This window comes from Sminthopsis crassicaudata, chromosome X (genome assembly GCF_048593235.1).
Source record: "Sminthopsis crassicaudata isolate SCR6 chromosome X, ASM4859323v1, whole genome shotgun sequence".
NCBI lineage: Eukaryota > Metazoa > Chordata > Mammalia > Dasyuromorphia > Dasyuridae > Sminthopsis > Sminthopsis crassicaudata.
In genome coordinates this window covers 84,816,491-84,838,072 of record NC_133623.1, presented here as the reverse complement: position 1 = coordinate 84,838,072, position 21,582 = coordinate 84,816,491, and the positions used below count along the sequence as shown (strand labels likewise).

Sequence of the window (21,582 nt, the reverse complement as noted above, 5' to 3'; positions counted from 1 at the left end):
GGCTAGCCTGCTCCTCCCGGGCTAGCCTGCTCCTCCGGGGCTTCCCCCGCCTGCCCAGGACTCGGTCTGAGGGGCTCGGAGGTGGGTGGGAGGGAGGGTGGCGTCGATTGGGCAGGGATGCTGTGGAGACCAAGAGGCAGAAGCCTGCACTGTTTCGCTGCGCTCTTCAGAGGGCCGTTTCCCCCCCTTTTTTTCCGCCTGCCTTCCTTCTGTCCTTGGCTTAGACTTGGAGCTTTGGAGAGAAGAGACGGCTTCGAAAAGGTTTTGGTCTTTTCAAAACTACGAATTCCCGAATACGGGTGGTCCTGTCTTACCTTGAAGATCAAAGGGAATGGACATGATAGGAATACGAGCACATGCTACTGTAATAAAATTCCGCTTACCCAAATAGAAACTTACACGGCAAAAGAAGGAGCGATGATTTTATATCAAAAGATCTCTCCCTTTATGAAATAATTCCCCTTTAGAGGCTTCCCCCCCCCCCTTAGAAGTATTTTTTTTTTCAATTGTTTCTAAATATAGTTTTCGACAACATTCTTTTTTGTAAGATTTTAAGTTCGGAACTCTTCCCCTCCCATTCTCCATATTGTCTCTATTGTCTCTTTTGTTTGCTTACATTTAATTTAATGATATAGTTAACATTTTGTTTTGGTTGTAACCAGCCCACGGTGAAAGGGACCTTCCATGTATCTTGTTTCAGAACAAAAATTGAGCATTGTCTCTCTACCTTCTTATTTCTGTGCTGTAGAGGCTGAAAGCAGAGGGTTGTTGCACTTCTCTCATTATTAGTGATTTGATGCATTTTGCATATTGGCTTTCTTCCTTTGAAAGATTCTTGTTCATATCCTTTGACCTATTGGAGGCTGGTTCCTCATCTTGGAAACTGGAATCAATTCCTTCTACATGTTTGCATATATACCAATGCTTAGAGAACTTCGCTACCAAGATGATTTTCCTCAATTAAGTGTTTCCATGCCTTTTTAAAAAACTATATTGGATCTATTTGTGCAAAAGCATTTTAACTTTATAGAAGCAAGATGAATTCATTTTATTTTTGTGATCCTTTCTGTTTGCTTGTTCTTTCATAAGCTCTTCCCTTATACATAAATGTGAAAAGTCATTTGCTCCAGGCTCCTTAGATTTGCTCTTGATTGCCCTTTTACATCTAATTCCTATCCTGTATGAATTTGTAATTTAATTTGATAATTGGTGTGATGGTTGCTGTGCCCTATCAAATTTCTGGCAAACTGGAGAACTGCTTTCTCTTTAGATTATTTCATTTCATCAAATAGTATGTCCTCCCCTGACCTCTTTAGATATATTAAACATTAAATGGGTTTTTTTGCTTCTGTAAATTGCATACCCAATGTTTTCCACTGTTCAACATTTCAATTTTTAACAAGTGGAAATTATTTTCTGGGCAGCTCTGCATTTTGTGGGGCATAAAGTCAGTCATCTTTCTAAGTTCATATCTGGCCTCAGACACTACCTGTGTACCCTCAGCCATCATTTAACCGTGTTTACATCATTTCCTCATCTGTCAAAGGAGCTGCAGAAATAAATGGCAAATACCTCCATTATCTTTGCTAAGAAAACTCGAATGGGTTCAGGAAAAGTCAGTGCTAGACAACAGCAATTGCTTTCACAATCTAATTTGTAGTATAGTTTGAGATTTGCTTCCTTTCCTCCTTCCCATCCTTCCTTATTTCCTTTGAGATATTTGAACTCCTTTAAAAAATGATTGACATTTTCTGTTTCTTCCATCACCAGGGTATCTCTGATCCTGCCATTTCCCCATGAAAAAATCTTTTATTTTTTTATTTTTTTTATTTTTTAAATTTTAGGGAGGAATAGAAAAGTGTGCACAACTGGTTGGTGCATTTAGGAAAAGGTGGACTTTTTACCTCTTGGCCAGGGAAAGGTAATGCTATCTTCTCATGTTTCATTTTCAGTCCCGTGTTATCTTTAACATTTCCTTATAGGTATTTTCACTCTTTTATTGTTTCCTACTTTCCAGTTAAATTGTTGTAGTTATCATATGTATATTTCCTGTCTTGTCTCTGCTTAATTCACTTTATATCAGATCAAAAAGATCTTTCTCTACTTCTCTGTATTGAGCACATTCATCATTTCCTGTAACACTGTAGCAATATTTCATGATATTTATGTTCTATGCCTTCTCTAACCAATACCTATTTGAGAGCATCTACTTTCTTTCCATTTTATAGCTGTTACTAAATATGCTGTTATAAATATTTTGGAGTATATGGGAGCTGTTTTTTATTGATGGCTTCTTGGGGTGTAATGGAGCATTTGCATTGATCTAAACATCTTGTCCCAATTTCATAGATGCATACACCCTTCTATACTTGCTTTTAACCTATTTTCTCCCACCCCATTTCTGTATAGATTTTGGAGGGTGCTAGAGCCTTTTTGGCATATGTGTGTATATATGTAGTATATGTGTATGTATGTATGTTCCCTCTTTAACCCATTCCTGAACTACTTACTAGCCTTTCTCCCCTCTGCAATTCCTTTGTGTTGGTTCTCACTATCATACCTCATTCTTACAGCATAATTACTATTTTTACCTTTTCCTGGACAGTTTTGTCACACCATCCTCAACTCTTTCCCAGTCATTCTTTCAGGGCCATCCAATTACAAATGTCACTCTTAGACTTTTCATTTACATTTGCATGTATACAACATAAACACTTTGTCCTTATTGAGTCCCTTGAAATAAGTCTTTGATGTTGTCTACTATATGTTAAAATTTCCATTGAGTTTGTTTGAAACAAAATCCTGAAAATCTCTCAGAATGTTCAATTTCCTGAAAATCTGTCAGAGTGTTCAATTTCCATTTGTTTCATTCAATATTCATTCATTCAATAATATTCTTAGTTTTGCTGGATATAATATTTTGGATACAACTTTAAATTTTTTGATTATTGATATATATCTAGTATTTTAGGACTTGTGGTCTTTTAATATAGCTGCTGATAAATCCTGTGAAATTCTTATCATAGCTGCATCATATTCAGATTGTTTTTTGCTGCTATTGTTATTCCATGTAAATTTTTTCTTCAAAGTGAGGTTTTTCAAATTTACCAATGACATTTCTATATGTTTTCTTTGTAGGACTCCTTTGAGGTGGTGATTGATGGATTTCTTCTATTTCTACTTTCCCCTCTTGTTCTATCATTTCAGGACAATTTTTTAAAATTACTCCTTGTATTTTTGTGTCAAGCTTTTCTTTATGGTCATAGCTTTCAGGTAATATTATTCTTATGTTTTCTCTGCTTGATCTGTTATCTAAATCTGTTGTTTTTTTATATTTGACCTCCTCCATTTTTTTCATTTTTTACATTTTATTATTTCTTTGTCTCTTATGCTCACTGGTTTGCTCTTGCTCAATTCTAAATTTCAAAGAGTCCTTTTCTTCTTTAAGACTCTATCACCTTTTCTACTTGATTCACTTTCTTTTTATAATCTTATTTTTTCCTCAGTCTCATTTGATTTTTTTAAAGTTTTTTTTGAGTTCTTCTATAAATTCTTTTTGGGTAGGTCATCATTTAATAGTCAGACCCCAGCATGTGAAAGATCCTGTGGCTTGGGCTCTGAACCCAACCAGCCCCAGGTCTCCCAACTTGTTGTTTTAATATAGCTTGCCTAGAAATATTTACATGTTATACTAGTTTATTGTGTCCTGTTTTCTAGAGCCCCCAAGTTGGGGTGATTAAAATATCCTGCTTTCTAGAGTCCCCAAGTTGGGATGACAAAATATACCATTGCTTTCTAGAACCCCCACACTGGGGTGATTAAAATATAACTTCCTAGTGGAGAAGTGATAAGGCAGGACTCCTGTGGAAAAGTGGGGTCTGTTTATTTCAAGGCTTTCCCCTTTTTATAATGTAACAAAAACAACACTGTGTAAGTGGGACCACATAAACAACTTGTATCTAGTTTGCCACCTGGTATCACTCTGCTTCAATCTCAACCTCTGGACTGAAGAGTCTTATACCTTACCCAGAGTTTCCCCACTGACTGTGACCCTCTACATTAGTTATTGTTCTTTAGGACTTCTCTGGTTGTCCTAGGAGGACTCCTGTTCTACCCACGTTTTATTTGTTTTGCACTGATCTACATTAGCAATGAAGCAAATTTTGTTTTGCTAGTGGGGGAAATCTGGAGCACTTGTTATTTTCTGAATACTCTGCCATCATCTCTCAATCTTCCCTAGGAGTTGTTTTCTTTACAGGATTTTTGCACCTCCCTTTTCATTTAGCCAATTCTATTTTTTAGAAAAAAATTTTAGTGAAATTTTGTTATATCTTTGTCAAACTTTTGTGGCTTCCTTCACCAAGATATTAACACTCTTTAATGATTCTCTTATATACCTCTCATTTTTTCTCTCAATTTATTTCTTCCTTTCTTATGATTAAAAAAATAATAATTTGTTCCCTTCCAAAAGTTCTTTTGGGGTTTGAGACCAACTCATACTTCCATTTGAGTCTTTGCATGATTGTTTTGCCCTCATTGCCTTGTAGGATTTTTTTGTTTTGATCTTTCCTGTTACCAGCGAAGCTTTCTATGACTAGGCCATTTTTTTTTTTTTTTGGTACGCTTTTCCAGTCTATGTAGTAACTTTTAAAGTTGAATTCTGCTCCTGATCTATTGGGGGGCACTCTTCCAAAGTTCATAAACTGAAACTCAGTGGTCTTGGCCCATGGCTTACTGCTTCTCAGCCCTGAGGGCTGGCACTTGCCTGCTGCGCTTGGACCTCTGGGTCTCCCAGGTGTGGCCACTAGCCAGCTGATCCATAAATCCTCCCTTGGAACGGGAGATATTTCAGGAAGTTATTTCATACCTACCCCACCTCATAAAATCTTAGCACATAAGGTCAAGCACTCCACAGGTACTCAGCCTTTCTTGAATTAATGAATTTTATGCCTGTGAATGGAAGTAAAATCTGGTTGAAATGAATATTCAAGCTAATCCAGGAGTGGGTGAGTGTGTTGGAGTCCGGGAAGGTGGGAGCTAAATACTTATAGGTCATAGGGACGCACAAAGATATCTAAATGCCTTATAAACTGACCTGTCCCTCTGTATCCAGTGTTTAGAATCAAGAACTGAGTTCAAATTCTGCCTCTCATCCTTGTGTGTGACTTATATTTTATCTCTATTCACCATTTTGGTGCCAAACTGGGATAATTAAAGCTGATGGTGTAAGGGTTATTCTGAGACTCTTTGAACTCCATTTTAGAGGGAACAAAATTGTAAGGACACAGACCAGCCAAGAGATGGCACAAATTATGTTGTATCATAATGGGAAGGTATTGGATTCCAAAGAAAGAAGCAGACCTCCTCAGCATAAAATAAATACATAAATAAAATTAAAATTTATTAGGGTTACGGGGGTTAATTGTGTTGTATAAAAAAATTTACAGATGAGACCAGCCCTGTGGTGTTCAAAGGGCATACTGATGGATCCTCACACATGTATTGGGCCAGGTAAGATATAGGAACAGGACAAAAAAGACTGAAAGCCAGGATAACTGGTGATCAAGTACAAGATTGACTTTGGGTTACTTGAAACTTTTCTTGCTATTTCCATTAAAGGTAGTTTACATTCTCTCTAGAATTATAGGCCCCGCTCACAGATCCTTGTACCCAATATACATAAAGATTTGGGAGGTCATAAGTAGAATTTTTCCACAGGGTAGATCGTGAATTTACAATGGGCTGAGTTTAGAAAATTTTCACTGAGAATGAGCTCTTTCTTTGCCCTGCTCTAATCTCAAGGCTGTTTCCTAAACAGTATCTTGGAAGAAGTCTTCTAGGATCTCCATCTAGGTGATTCAGGGCTTAGCCCACTGGGCCTGGAGTTTCTAAGACTTCTGGTTCAATCTACCCCCAGGCATTTAGTAATTACGTGACCTTGGGCAAGGATGAGTCAGAATGTTCCAAGTCAAGGATTCTTTCATCTTTCTACTTCCTCAGTAAGACTGACAACCCATCTGAATGATTGTGCGATCTTACAGATTTGTCTGGAGCACTAAGGAATGAGGTGACTTGATCGTGGTCCTGCTGCTAGTGTGGGTCCAAAGCAGAACTTGAACCCTGAGCCTTCCTGACTCTGAAACTGGCCCTCTTTCCTTAGGCCTTTTATGCAGACACAGTTCAATCATCACTTCTACTAAGAAGGCTTTCTTGATTCCAACTGCTCGTGGCCTTGTTCCCAGACTACCTTGTGTTTTGTCTTTGTATTTATTCTTCATATACATTTATTCATTTTCTGTCTCCTTAGAACATAAGCTTGTCATGTGAGGGACTGTGTCCTTAGTAGTGTTTGCATCTCCAGAACCTAGCACTATGACGTGCATGTGCTTGTTGATTGCTTATTTAGATCATTTGTCCTCATATGTTCCCAACACAGTGGAAGAGTTAATCTAGAGGTATTGAATGAATAAATTAACGAGTTGTAAGATCTAAGTAAAACTAACAATTATCATTCTTATTTATAATTTTCATCAGGTATCTATTATGTGTTATAGCTAATTCATGTATTTTCTCATAATTTAATTTACTATTTGGTGTGAGGTATTGATCTTCTATCAAAATTCTGCCAAATTCCTTTTGACTTATGCCATCTGTCTTTTACCAGTAAAGGTAGTTCTTGCTTTCTGTAAGTGGACAGTTGGGCAAACCTTCATGGAACAATTTTGAAGTAATGTGAATTTACCCCCTTTATCCCAGGCCCCAAACCTGGCTTCAAAGGAGAAAGGGAGGCAGAAAGGAAGTCATGAGCCTGGGAAGGGAGGGGGCCAGGAGTTGACTCAAGGACACATGGGTGCTGGAGACAGAGAAACAAGAGCAGGATTTGGATCAGGTGGGTGTTACAGCCAGCCATGGCCACACAAAACACTGAGCAACAGGTGGACTGAGGAAAGATACAAAGTCCCTGAGCATGGAGGGATAGAAGACAGATAAACCAATGCCAGCCATAAGGATAAGAGGGCAGAGCCTCCAAAGAGCTCCTCTCTTAGTGCTGGAGGTCTCAAGCCAAGCTTGGATGCTAAAGCTTCAGAGGTGGAAGGAATCACTCTGCACACACACAAAAAAATCCTTTTAATTTTTTTCCTTCTTCCTTCTCGCCTCTTCATAAATTCCCTTTAGATTCATGATCTCATTTTAAAAAAATGTTCATTGATGTTTTCTGTTTTTTTACATCACAGTATCCCATATATCCCTCCCTCTCCCTCTGCTTCCTGAGAGTCATATCATGTGAAAAATAGTATTTTGTGTTTTAGGAATGAAAAAAATCAACACAACTGTATAGTCCAGAGAGGAAAAGATATTTGTGGTGGGAGGCACTCTTTCTGGGAACACTCTAGTTACTTTAGCCTTGTTTTCTGTTGAAGCACATCTAATCTCTGAATAGTCAGAAGAAAAGACACTGTGGATGGATACAGTCTTTCTGAGAACATTTCAGTTACTACAGGTTTACTTTCTGGGGAAGCACATTTGGTCTCAGAACACTCAGCAGACAAGATCTTTGTGGCAGGAATCGCTCTTTCTGGGAACATTTCATTTACTACAGGCTTCTTCTCTGGGGAAGCACAGCAAGTGCGAAAAGTTGTTATTTAATGAAATAGAGGCTGATGAAAAGACAAGAGGTGACTTTACATGAACCAAAAGAAGAATTCAAAGGTAAATATGATAGAGACATCATAACTCAATGAGGTTAAACTGTGTATCTTCCAAAAGGAAAGATGATAAACCTGTCTCCTATGAATTTTATCATTATTGGAGCAGGTAGAAGAATTTTACCTAGAAAGAAGGTTTGGGAGTGATACATTTAGTTATGAATGATGTAAACTAAATGGACAGGGGAGAAATATGGATGACCTGGGAGATGGTAGAAGGAAAAGAATGAATGGGGAAATGATCTCATAAAAAAGACAAGCAAGGAAGAGCTTTTATCTTGGAGTGGAAAGTGGTAATGAGGGGAAAGGGACCCTTGCTTGGACCTTTCTCACATCTAAATTGGTTCAAAGAGGGAAAATATAACTATGTTTATATGTATACCTACTTAATTGGTCATAAAAATCTATTTTACCCTGTAGGTAAGTAGGAGAATGGGAGAAGAGAAAAAGTAGTGATAAATATTGGTCAGCTAAAAAATTTAATCATAAGCAAAACAGAAATTAGGACAGGATAAAAAGAGAGGAGAAACAAAACAAAATAGAATAGAGGGAAAAGCATAATCATGACTGTTTGAATGGGATGAACTTATTCATTAAAAGAAAGTGGGTGGCAAAATGAATTAGAAACAGAAATTCAACAATGTTTGTTTTTACAAGAAACACACTTGAAACAAAGAGAACCTGGAGCAGAAGCTATCATGCCTTGTGTGGGGGGAAAAAAACTGGAAAGGTAGCAATCATGCTGTGAGAAAAAACCCAAAGCAAAAATAGCCCTGATTAAAAGGGGTAAAAATGGGAACTATATATTGACCAAAGGAACAACAGACAACGGGGCAACATCTATAATAAAGAGAGAGGTGCACAAAGGCATGAGATTCAGATTCTTAAAGGAAAATTAAATGAATTACAGGAAGAAAGAGACAAAAGTATAGTTGTGGAAGACCTCATTTTCCCCCCCTCTTGGCTAGATAAATGCAACCACAAAATAAATAAGAAGTCTAGGAGAGTAATAAAATTTTAGAAAACTTAGATATGAAAGACCTATGGAGAAAACTCAATGGGATTAGGAAGAAATACTGATACATGTTGTTTTATGTCACTTCACATTATGCAAATTGGAATTTATGTAAAGAATTCTCCAAAAAATCTGCATTCTTAAAAAATGGTACCACAGAGTACTGGAATCTCTTTCTGCTTCTTTCCCTCAGATCAGCACCCTGTAGCCTCCTCTCACCAATCCCCCCCCCAAAAAAAACCCTTAAAATAAAGTTCTCCAACAGAAAGCAGAAGAACAGATCTGCAGAGAGACAGCCACCACCACTGATGGATCTGGGCTTGCTATGAGACCTCCAGTGCTGATCGAGGAGAACTTGATGGGCCCACCCACCTGAGAGTTTGGTCCCTGCATTTGGGTGTCTCGTTCATCTGCATTGGAGCACTATGTCTATCCCATCCTACAGGTTTCCATGTCCATGCCTTATGGCATGTTCTTTCTTTCAGTTGCAGCCAGGCTCTCCTGTAACTGGTCCCTGCAGGAAAGTGTTCCTCCTGCTCTTGATTCTTTGCATCTAGTCCCCATCCTTGACCCATGTGCCAGCCCTTCCTCAAGGGAAGCCCAGTCTCCTTCCTGCCTCCCTCGTGGCCTTTTATACATCCACGAGTAAATGCACTTTTTGTAAAGTATCTGCAGAATGATTTACTTAAGAAAATTTTATTGAGAATTTTGCTTCCCCCCACCCCTTGCAACTTTCACTTCTCTTCAAGTTTTAGCTGCATTGAATTTGGGTTGGAGAAAAGCTTCTTAATTTTACATAGCCAAAATAGTTCGTTTTGTTTCCTTTGAACTTGTCTTTTGCTTGGTCATGACTTCTTCCCCTATTTATTCAATGAGCAGTTAATTTCTTCTATGTGCCTCTCTTTATGAAGTTATCCTTTAAGTCCATGGAATATACCCATTTGCAGCTTGACTCTATCTTTTCTACGAAATGTTCTTCTACCCTGAGGTTCTGCTAGACTAGTTGCCAGTTTTTCTAACAGTTTTTTATTGAATAGTGAATTCCCCATAGCTAAGATCATTTTGTTTCTCAGACAAGTGGATACAGTGCTCTTTTGCTCCTGTGTATTTTGTATTTAATTGGTTCCAATGATCAGTCTTTCTATTTTTCCCAGTTATGTTTTGTTTTATGTGATAGTTTTGCTCTTGTTTTGTGCCATACTAAATTTTTGTGCTACTTGCTTGCTGACTTTTAGGGCTTGCACTGCTTGGTTTCACTGGAGGGTGTGAGATGGGCATCGGAGTTGTGCAGGTGTGATTTCTCTGATAAACTCTATACCCCAAGAAGGCTATTTAGCTCTTAGGCTGCCCCACAGGTGGGGTGGAGAAAGATCTTACTGATAGGTTTCTGTGGCAACAGCATCTTTTTGGTGGCTGGTAATGGAGGAGAGATCTTGTTGCTGGGGTCTAGATGTTAATTACGACGAACTGTCTAGCTTTCAATAGCCAGATTGATGGCACTGAGGACAAGGATCAGGTAGCTTTTGGTATTGATGCCCTTTCAAAAGACAACATTGGCTCCAATGACCTGTTCTGTGGCAGTGGAAACAGGCATTAGGGAGATGAATTTATTAAATTTTATTTTAATTACAGTTTACAGTTCCTCTTAAATTGTACCTGTACCTTTGCATTGATCTGAAATCTTTGGTATTTTGTTCTCAAAATCCCTATCTTCCATTAATGTTTAGCTAAAGTAGGTCTATCTCACTTCGGTGAGAGGGAAGCAAGTACAAAAGAAGTGGTGGTGGTGATGATAGTAAACAGACCTCTCTGCAGAGGGCTAAGCAGAATTCCAAGCCTTGAATAATTCACCTGTGAGGACCTACCCTCTCCCAAAATAGTGTCTGTATAACACAGCAAGACCTCAACTTAGCAACCTCATCCCTCAAAAAAAACCACCAGCCAGACCTGGATCCTGTTGCTGGTCAACATAGAGACTCCCCCCTGCCACTTGTGTGCATAGAGGTCTTGTTTCCATAGCAACCTAGGAGGAAGGCCCCAACCCAGCAACAAAAGATTTACTATTTTACTTTTGATGGAAGTGAATGCTACTTTTTTAGAGATGGCAGAACTGTCTTGATAGTATATTCTGTGGAGGTCTTGTTTTTCACTTAGCAGCTGCTGAATTTTCCCATTATTTATCACTTGCCAATCTTGGTGTTTGCCAGTGTTCTGACCCAGATGAGCATTGCTGTACAGCAAGTTTCTGATAGCGGCCCACTGCTTTTTTGCTCCATTGTTGCCATCTGTGTGTTGGCTCAACATCAGTGTTTCTCTGAAGGTTGCTGTAGGTTGGAACATAGAAATATGAAAAAAAAAAAAAAACATCACTAAGGGTGGAAAGAAGGATGGATCTTTGGCCTGCATTCCTGGTCCAGAGCATCTGGAGATCCTGGCCCCGAGCCTGTGGCCACTGATGATTGAGGGGTAGAAGTTACTTCCAGTATAAAACCATCCCACAGATAAGATTTCTTACTAAATGTATCATATTTAGCATATTTTTCAAGGGCAGAGGCACAGCAGTAGGCCATAAAGGCTTGGACATATGGGACCTCCAACCATTTTCCCTTCCATCTGCCCAACAGATCTAATTGTCGGATCATGTTCCTCCTATGAAGTTCACTTTTTGGCCAAGCGTTTGGTCTTTAACCTTGTACTGTGGCCAAACTATGGTACTGCAAATCAGAAGCCTCCTTTTCTTTAGATCTTGAGGGTGGGATTTGTCCCAAGGTACCAGGAGAGTACTAGGGCATAGATGGGGACAATATTTTACCTCTATTCTCCCTTATCATCCTGACAGTTATTTGTCTGAACAGCATCCTAGTGAGGGAGAAAAATGAAGAATTTCATCACCACCTCTACCACCACCACCACCACCACCACCACTACTACTATTACTACTATTGCTGCTTTTGGCACGTGCTTTCCTCTCACCCCAGAGATAGATGTGCTTTAGGCAAATTTTGAGGGAAGATAAGGATTTTGAGGCACAAAATAATATTTTTCAGATCTGTGCAAAGGTACAGGGACAAAAGATTTAATATGAAGTGCAAAAAGTTATAAGAATGTTGCTTTAGTATTTTTTTAGCCTGGGCAACTTGGTTTTATTTCATTTGCCTCATTTGTAGAATAAGGTAGAGAAGAAAATGAAAAACTACTCCAATAACTTTTCCAAGAAACCCCCACATGGGTTCACAGTGTCCCATGACTGAAATGACTAATTATTATAGGTACCTCATCTGTGTTGTGAAGATCTTTAAATATCTTATGGCGGCTGTGAAGAAGATGGAAAGATGAAGGAAGTGCAAATGTGCTGCACAGATCAGCTGTGCTTTTGAGGAACAAAGATGATATGGAAATAAATTGAGCAGTTATTTGAATATTTGGAGTGAAGGTTCAATGATGACTTTTAAAAATCCAACTTTATATTTTTATTATAATATTTTATTTTTACAAATATATATGATGATAGTTTTCAGCATTCACTTTTGCAAAACCTTCTGTTCCAAACTTTACTCACTCTGTCTCCCACTTGTTCCTCCCTAGACAGGAAGTAGTTTGATATGGGTTAAATATGTGCAAATTCATATTGATCAATGATGATTTTGACTAAATTTTTAAAATGACAGAATAATATTGGCAAAAGGAAAAAAAGGGGGGGAGATAAAGAGAGCGGGTGAGAGACCGGAAAGGTAGAGAAAATAAGATGTGGGGAAGGAAATTATAAGGGAATCAGAGAAAAAGGAGATCACGTGAAAGGGGGGTAAAGAGAGAAGAGGAAGCATAACTCAGTTTCTATGGTGATGCCCAATCCTGGAGTCTCAATGTGGTCTCAAGAATCTCCAGATCAATTTGTCCTTTCCTCTCTTGGTAATTGACATACTCCTTATCCAATCATCTTCATTAGTTCCTGTTGCTCAGTAGGTGGGTACCACTTTAAGAAAAGTACAGCAGAGTCCCATTAGCTCCAGCTCCTGAGGTAAATATTTCTCCTTTTAAAAACATGTTTTTTATTTTTACTTTTCACTTATTGTCATTTTCTTTAACTAGTAAACATAAGTCTTTTTAATGTTTTCCTGAAGAATTTGTCTTATTTTTCAGTGTGTTATTTTTCATCTTTTCACACTTAGATTCAGCCTTGTTTAGTTTTTTTTTCCTTTTCCTCATTCGCTTTACAATTATTATATATTTCAATATGTATTTTTCTCAAAATTAAAAGTATATTATTTGAATATCTGTAGAAAATATTTGTTACATTGTTTTCAGTTTCTGTAGTATTTGAATTTATTGCTCTTTAACCGTTTAACTGACTTTGCTTATAAAATCTCCTATTATTGTACATTTATTTTTTTCTCTTGAAGTTATTGATAATATGAATCGGATTATTTTTATTTTATATCTTTTTTTCTAGATAAAATTTGTGGCACTGTATAGTGATCTTTTTCTATGGAAAATCTTAGTGGTGAGGTAAGTATGATTTCTCTAACTGTTAATGAATTTTAAACATAAAAAATTTCAATATTTTTGAATCTATGGCAAAATATTTTGTGAATCTAAAACTACCCAGACAGGAAAAAAATGAATTTTAATAACTAATTGTATGTTTTTTGATTCTTAATTCTTTGGCCATAGCAAGAAAAGAAAAATGCCTTTTGTGACATAACTCAGAGTCTATATGACTCATGCCTAGACAATATACTATGTAATAAAAATTCCTGTTTCCTGATATACTCTTTTTCTGTGTATATTAAAATGTTTATCTTAAGTTCACTATTAAAAATATAATAAACTGAATAAGCATAAATATAGCTTTTCTTATACATTGCTTGGGGGTGATGGAGGAAATGAAAGGGAGAAAAAGAATAAAGTAAAGCTCACAGTAGAGAATAAAAGAACAATTTTCAAGGAAGCAAAGAAAAAATGGACACTCATGAATATAATTTCTTCTAATATGTGTGTATGTGCGTGTGTGTGTACACACACACACGTACACTTTCTTGGACTTGTAATTTTTTTGTATGTATTTTGAATCTTCCCTGATGTTCTTCTGGGCGCATAGTATTGTATTTCTTTTCTGTTTTTCTTTTTTCTTATTCTACTTCTTTTAATAATAATAATAAAAAAAAGCTTATAGGGACAGCTAGGTGGCACAGTGGATAGAGTACTAGCCCTGAAGTCAAGAGGACCTGAGTTCAAATCTGACCTTAGACACTTCCTAGGTGTGTGACATTAGGCAAGTCACTTAACCCCAATTGCCTCAGCAAAAAATAAATAAATAAAATAAAAATAAAGCTTATAAGGAATTAACAGAATGAAAAAATGGTGACTTAGGAGTATGGTGGTGTTCTTGACAATCAAGGAATAAATTATTGTAAAAAATATAGGTCTAAAAATGAGAGAAAATATATACATTAGTCAAATTAGTAACTTGAAGATAAGAATAAGCATGGGCAAAGAAGGAACTTTTTTAGATGATAGGATAGGATACTTGGAGAATCCTACAGAGTAATATTAACAATTAATAGTTAATAATTTCATCATAGGGAAACAAAGAACAATAGAAAGGAGAGAAAAGGCTGAGTGGGGCAGGGGGGATAAATTCCAAAAACTCCTTTTTTTTTTTTTTTTTTTTTTTTGAGGCTGGGGTTAAGTGACTTGCCCAGGGTCACACAGCTAGGAAGTGTTAAGTGTCTGAGACCAGATTTGAACTTAGGTCCTCCTGAATTCAAGGCTGGTGCTCTCTCCACTGCGCCACCTAGCTGCCCCCCAAAAACTCCTTTGATCCAAGAAATACTAAATGAGACATTTAAGGTCCTTGCACTTTATAATATTCATAGATTTGCTTCCCCTGCACCAATGTATAGTTGAAATAGGGAAACAGACAAAAACAAAGAACAAATAATGGGAACAGCTCATGCACTCAGGAAAAACACGTTTCCTGAGAATAGATTCTATAATGTGACAAAAGAACAAATTCACTTTATACCTCCAACTGCCTTTCAGACATCTAAAACTGCATGTGAAGGAGACATCTTAAACCTAGTATGTATAAGATTATTTTTTCTTGCCTTCCCTATTTCTGACACCAGCATCTTCTAGTCCCTCAGGCTTACAATTTAGGAGTCATTCTGAATTACTCGGTGTCTCTTATCTTCCCTATCCAAGTTGTCCAGGTGTATTGATTTTACCTTCTTATCGTCTCTCAAATATTCCCGTTTTCTCCCCCTTGTATAGACTCTCATAATTTTACACCTAGACTACTGTAATATCCCGACTTAAGTTTTTACTCACTCCACTCTAGTCACCTTTAATCACTGCAGTGATTTTCCTAAAGCATACTTATGGAGATGGCATTCTCTACTTCTTAGCCCCCCCTCCCATATCAATAAACTCCAGCGGCAAGACCAACCACAAAATATTTGGGCATTCAAAACTCATTATGATCTAATCCTCTTCTATCTTTCATATTCTTCTTACCTTATCCTCTTTAATACAATAACACTGGGCTCCTGGCTATTTCCTGAACAAGATCCTTTATCTTTAGCCATTCTCTGATTTTTTTTTTATCCCCATAAGCCTTCTTTATTCATTTCTAGCCACTGATTCTGGTCCCTTAAGTCTGATCTAAAATCCTGCCTTCTCAGGAACCTTCCCTAGCCCCTCATTGTCTCCCTTTGTGAACTTTCCCCATATAAATATATAGCTTTATTTTAATCTGTTTGTTATCTTGCTATTAGCTTGTCAGCTTCTTGAGTTAAAGGACTATCCTTTTTGCCTCTAAATCTCCTGTGCTTATCTCAATATAATTGAAAAGTCTGTTTTGTAATTTAGTGAAGTAAACTCTGGGATCTGTTAGATGATGTCATAAACAATCTGACAACTGAAAAATGACTGAATAATAAGAACTTTGGATAGCTAGGTGATTTACTACAGAATGGCCTAGATTCAGAAAATCTTATCTTTCTGAGTTCAAATATGGTGTCAGAAATCTACTCGTAGTATAATCCTGGGTGAGTCACTTCATCCTGTTTGTCTTAGTGTCCTCACATGTAGAAGGAGTTCGAGAAGTAATGGCAAACCACTCCAATATCTTTGCCAAACGCCACATGAGGGTCACAAAGAGTTGGGTCACAGAGTTGTATATACCTGAAAAACAAAAACTGTGGATTCACTGACACTTGTATTTGGTTTTTCTTTTTAGGATAGTGATCATTCTGAAGAATTGAAGGCATCATCCCCTGAGAGGTTAGTTAGTGTTTTTGACCAAAATACATGGATTTATTTTAAAAGTACAAATACACCAAGGATGTTGTCCATCTAACTGCTATCTTTATATCTTTGTCTTCTGCTCTTTCTCCTTCTATATCTTTGTGAAAGATACAAGGTATGACATGATTCAAGTTAGTACTGAGTTGTATATGAACTATGAATTGTTTGAAAATATTTTCATATCAACTTTACTAAAATTCACTAAGGAAGTCAATTTTCTGAAAACTTATTTGGCTTAAGTATAAATTTTAAATTTTCTTTAGGAAAGAATATATGGACTCTGATGGACAGATTGTGGATGAGTCTATCAATGAATTTCAGTCAGATAAAAAGTCAGACATTCTTTTTACAAAAAGCTTCATGGAAGGTATGTTGTATTTTAATTATTTACATATTTGAAAGTTAACAGTCCTTGTAATGAGTAGAAAATTTGGTTTTAGTTTTATAAAACTAATTTTCATTATCATAAAATTTTAATTATAGAAGAACTAGATTCATAGCCATAAGGGATTTTAGAATTTATCTAAATCCTTGATAGTATAGATTGAGAAACAGGTTCAAAAATAATATGACTTACTCAAAATCATTTGTCATTATTCGTCATTAATAACCTGTTTGGTATGTAGGCTCTTAATTTAATCTACCTGGCAAATGTGTAGTTTTACAAATGGCTTTCAAATGGTTTTTTCAAGATGATTTTTAGGTTTTATTTTAAGTTAAAAGCTCCTGGCTTTTATCTTGGGGAACTTAGAGTTCATCTTTCAGGTTTGAACTTTGGACTATTTTTTTTTGCCACTTCTTGGTTTGTCTCCTGACCATGGTGTCTGTTTCCAATATTCATCTTAATTTTCTACCCACTGGTAACCTAGACACTGACCTTGTGTTGCATCAGCTATATAGGTGCGCTTTTAACTTATCTTGACATTTCCTGTTCATCTACTTTCTCCTTCAAGAGTTGGTCCTTCCAAACCCAAAGGACTCCAATTGTTGGGATAAGAATTCACTATTTGACAAAATGCTGGGAAAATTGGAAATAGTATGGCAGAAAGTAGGCATTGACCTACACATAATAGTATATACCAAAATAATGTTGAAATGGGTTCATGATATAGTCATAAAGAATGATATTATAAACAAATTAGAAGAACATAGGATAGTTTACCTCTCAGATCTGTGGAGGAAGAAGAAATTTGTGATCAAAGATTGATCACAAAATAATTTTGATTATTAAGTTAAAAAGTTTTTGTACAAACAAAACTAATACAGATAGATTAGAAGGGAAAAGATAAACTGGGAAAACAGTTTTACAGCTAAAGGATTTGATAAAGGCCTCATTTCTAAAATATATAGAGAATTGACTCAAATTTATAAGAAATCAAGCCAGTCTTCAATTGATAAATGGTCAAAGGATACTAACAGACAATTTTCAGATGAAGAAATTGAAACTATTTCTAGTCATATGAAAAGGTGCTCCAAATCATTATTAATCAGAGAAATGCAAATTAAGACAACTCTGAGATACCACTACACACTATCCAGATTGGCTAAGATGACAGGAAAAGATAATGACGAATGTTGGAGGGGATGTGGGAAAACTGGGACACTGATGCATTGTTGGTGGAGTTGTGAATGGATCCAACCATTCTGGAGAGCAATTTGGAATTGTGCCCAAAAAGTTATCATACTGTATATGTTTGTGTAGAGATATGCAGGCATATATATATATAGTTCATTCAGGTTTTGCCTTATTTTCCTGCAGTTGTAGACTTATACGCCTAGATATCTTACCAATATGTCCAGGGGCACTTGAGCTGCCAAATCCAATAGTTATCCTTCTACCCTCCACCTCAGTCCCTAATCCTATTTTAATTTCTTTGCTGCAATTGATACTCATGTTATTGCATTTCTTCTTTTTGGGACTCATTTTCCTGCCTTTCTCTGTCCTCAGTGTGTGTGTGTGTGTGTGTGTGTGTGTGTGTGTGTGTGTGTGTGTGTGTGTCTGTGTCTGTGTCTCTCTCTCTCTCTCTCTTTTTTTTTTTGCTTGCTTATTATTCATTTTGCACATCTACTTCTCGGCTTTGGGGCCTTTCATTTCTCTTGGTGATTATTCTGCACTAAAGGGTTTAATTTTCATCCACATACAGATGACACCCTTAGCTATGTACAAAAAGCCAATTGTCGCTCTTGAATTTCAGGTTTACATCAGCTATCTGGTATTGGCCTTAATTTTTTTTAACAGATGAGGGAACTGAGGCAAACAGAAGCTAACTGACTGTTTGATTTACAGATGCAGTCTCCTTTGTGTGCTGTAGCTGATTAGAATGAGAACTTTTTGAGATTAGGGACTTGATTTTTTATTTCCTAAATTTTTTTTGCTGAGGCAATTGGGGTTAAGTGACTTGCTCAAGGTCACACAGCTTGTAAGTGTTAAGTGTCTGAGGCTAGATTTGATCTCAGATCCTTCTGATTTTAGGGCTGGTGCTCTATCCACTTTGCCATCTAGCTACCCCTTGATTTTTTATTTTTATTACTAGCACTTTGAAGCTAAGCCAGAGGGTAGAAAAATACTCTGAACCTTTGGTCTTGGACAATAAAGATTATAAAAAGAAATTCTAACTCTTTGGAATGGTTTTTCCCCCTAAGATCTTAGTTTCAGAAGAATAAAAGATAGATTATTACTGCTCCACTTTCTTCCCATGGGTTTTTTTCTCAAGAATTTCATTTTGAATATCATGGTTCTGCTTTTGGAAACTTCCAGATTGCAAATAAAAGATTGTGATGAAGTCCCTTAGCATCTTGAACAAACTTGCCACTTGTTTTATCCAGTGATTTTTAAAGCCCGTTATTAATTCTGATATTCAGGGTTGATTCATTGTTCTCACATAATTCGCATCATGATTATTATTAAATTGTAGGTAATGCGGTTGTACAACCAGAACCAAAGCAGAAGGAAGACAAAGAAGATTTTCAAGAGCCTGAAGTTAGCACCAAAAGTAAAAAGAAAACTGAAACTTTCAAAAGACATGTTGGTAAGTAGTTTAGTTTAAAATTAATTTCAAAGTTTATTTTGGAAAAAAAGGTTAAAAAATGTCAAATCATTAGAAGATATGCACTAATATAAAGAGACTGCAATATTGTAATTGGAAAAAACACTGAAAAATACATTGAATACTTTCTATAATCATAAATAATTGAGAAAATGTATATTCTTCCTGTGTTGGAGATAAAAATGGAGTAACAGTTTCTGTGCCTGTGCTAGAGGTGTGAAGACCTTGAGTTGAGAGGTCTTTCCCAGCAAGCAAACCAGAAGTAGTCAGGTTAACATTATTCCCCAGGCTAGGGGCCAGTACAAGTGGGGGGTGGTGTCCAGGGTAGAGATGGTGACATTCTGGTATGGGGCCTTTGCTAATAGTGCCTCAGGTTTCAGATGTCCATTATTGTGAGGGGAAAAAAGGACAGGAATGGGGAGAATAATGTACTTAGGGAAATAACCAATGAGCAAAATAGGGAAAATCATAGTCAGGGAGAACAGAGAAACATCAGGTAATGAAAGGATTAGGAATAAGAGAATGATGACAAAATACGATGGGCAAAAAGAGGAAATAATCAGAAAGAGCAATCAAGTGCCAAAAATTGGAGAATCAAGGAAGAATAAAAACGATTGGACTTAAGAACCTATGTAACTGAAGCTAAAATAACATTCATTAAGAACCTATGATTTACCATGTGAACTAAGCACTAATTATGCAAAGGAAGATAAAACATAATGCTTTTCTCTCAAAAAAAAAATCAGTCTAAAGGAGAAGTAACTTTATTTGAATATCTTAATACTTCAATGTTCTCCCTTTGATCCCCAAATTCTTCCTCAATGTTCTCCAAGTCAAATAAGTATCAGTTTAATAGCTTTAAGATTTAAAATGCTCCTAATATCCTTATTTGTGGCCTACTTCTGATCTGCTCTGATAAAAGCAATTTGGTGTCAGAAATACAGGCCATAACCCAGTCAGATGTTCTATAAAGACATAATCAGCCTAACAAAGGCTCTGTAGTTCACTTTTCTTTCTAAATGTTTCATCTTTCTCAAAAGCTGCAGCTCATTATTCCTAGCAAATATAGTCAAATTTTGGTCACCATGAATTATTTTTGGATGGGTTTTGATTAGGAAAAAAAGGTTAAATGTTTCTCTTTGGGAGTTGCTTCATTCTGAACTAACAATAGTCTTCCCATAGTCATGAATTGTTTTGTTTGTTTGTTTGTTTTTATTTGTACCTGTTAGAAAATAGGCTACATTTTTTTTTTCTGAGGTAATTGGGGTTAAGTGACTTGCCCAGGGTCACATAGCTAGGAAGTATTAAGTGTCTGAGGTCATATTTGAACTCGGGTCCTCCTGACTTCAGGGCTGGTGCTCTATTCACTGCACCATCTAGCTGCCCCAGAGTAGGCTACATTTAAAAAAAATCTGCATTTGATTTGGTTCATGTTACTTGGAATTCACTTTTACTTTCTTGTTTATCCCTTTTGTTAATTCTTCCTTTCTCCCCCTTCTTACTTTGCTATTTGGTTGTGTCTGAAACTCTGACCCTGCTGTCTGTTTTTGTTTCTCCTTCTTCTTTTTGAAAATATGTTTAAAATCATGATGGATACTCCAGCTTTTTTATGTAATAAATTCTGGTTCTGCCCTTTATTTTATCTGTGTGTATCTCATTTTTATAATATGTATTATGTACACACACATGCATGTCTCATTTTACTTGAAAGCAACAAGCTGTTGAATTTAACAGTTTAATCTGTTCTCCTTTTCTGCCTTATGAGTAAAATACTTGTGACTTTTCTTCCTCCTAATTTCCTCCCATTATCCTCCTCACCCTATTTGTCCTCTCTCTCCTCATTCCTGTTTTACTTCTTCCTTGCCCTCCTACTCCTTAACCTGTCTATCACTTTCTTTCCTTCCTGGTAACAACAGTGAGGTTCCTGCACTGACTTGCTACAACTTGTCCTTTATTAGTTCTTCCTTTTGTTTCCCATTTGAATAAAATAATTGCTCATTTTTATCTCTCACTACACATTTTATTTTTTTAGACTTGATCCCTTGTACTCAGTTCAGCTCAAGCCTTTCTTTTTAAAAAAAGCTTTTGTTAAAAACTCAAATATTAAAAAAGTTAAAAAAAGAGGCAAAATGTCATGTGCATATCAGGTAAGGGAGGGTTCAAAATATGTAACAATTCCATTTCAAGAAAGCCTATATAATTATACAGGACATAGTATTTATAACTGTGCTTCCTTATAGGTTTTCTTTTTTTTTTCTCTGTTCACTTTTTACTTTATCCTGTAGAGGGCAGGAACTCTGGAGAAATATACTTGAAACAAGATGTTAACTAAGTGGAATTGATGAGATAATGGTTATCTAGTTTGCATATATATTTAATACTTAGCATGGTGATGCTAAGTTCACACAAAATCAGTATGCTGTAATGATGTAATTACAATAAGGTATATAAGGGCTAAAAAGGAATGGAAATGGGACATTCTATCTTTTTTTATTATTATTATAAC

At 36.5% G+C, this 21,582-nt stretch overlaps 1 protein-coding gene across 10 annotated transcripts in view; it reads left to right on the top strand.

The window, feature by feature from the left end:
* Nucleotides 1–21,582, top strand: part of LOC141549155 (transcriptional regulator ATRX-like) — a 796,624-nt gene that overhangs the window by 216,463 nt on the left and 558,579 nt on the right. For 2 of the 10 annotated variants that reach the window (XM_074278547.1, XM_074278542.1), the window contains exons 2-5: nucleotides 13,172–13,227; nucleotides 15,962–16,005; nucleotides 16,293–16,396; nucleotides 18,945–19,058. The exons of 3 other annotated variants lie outside the window; for them this stretch is intronic. In XM_074278547.1, the coding sequence (XP_074134648.1) occupies nucleotides 13,207–13,227; nucleotides 15,962–16,005; nucleotides 16,293–16,396; nucleotides 18,945–19,058 (283 nt within the window). In that variant the 5' untranslated portion in view covers nucleotides 13,172–13,206. Of the gene's footprint in view, nucleotides 1–1,844; nucleotides 1,922–3,138; nucleotides 3,274–5,447; nucleotides 5,512–7,310; nucleotides 7,711–12,684; nucleotides 12,740–13,171; nucleotides 13,228–15,961; nucleotides 16,007–16,292; nucleotides 16,397–18,944; nucleotides 19,059–21,582 lie in introns of those variants that run through there. 5 more of the 10 variants (XM_074278546.1, XM_074278545.1, XM_074278543.1 and 2 more) reach the window with 5 other exon arrangements.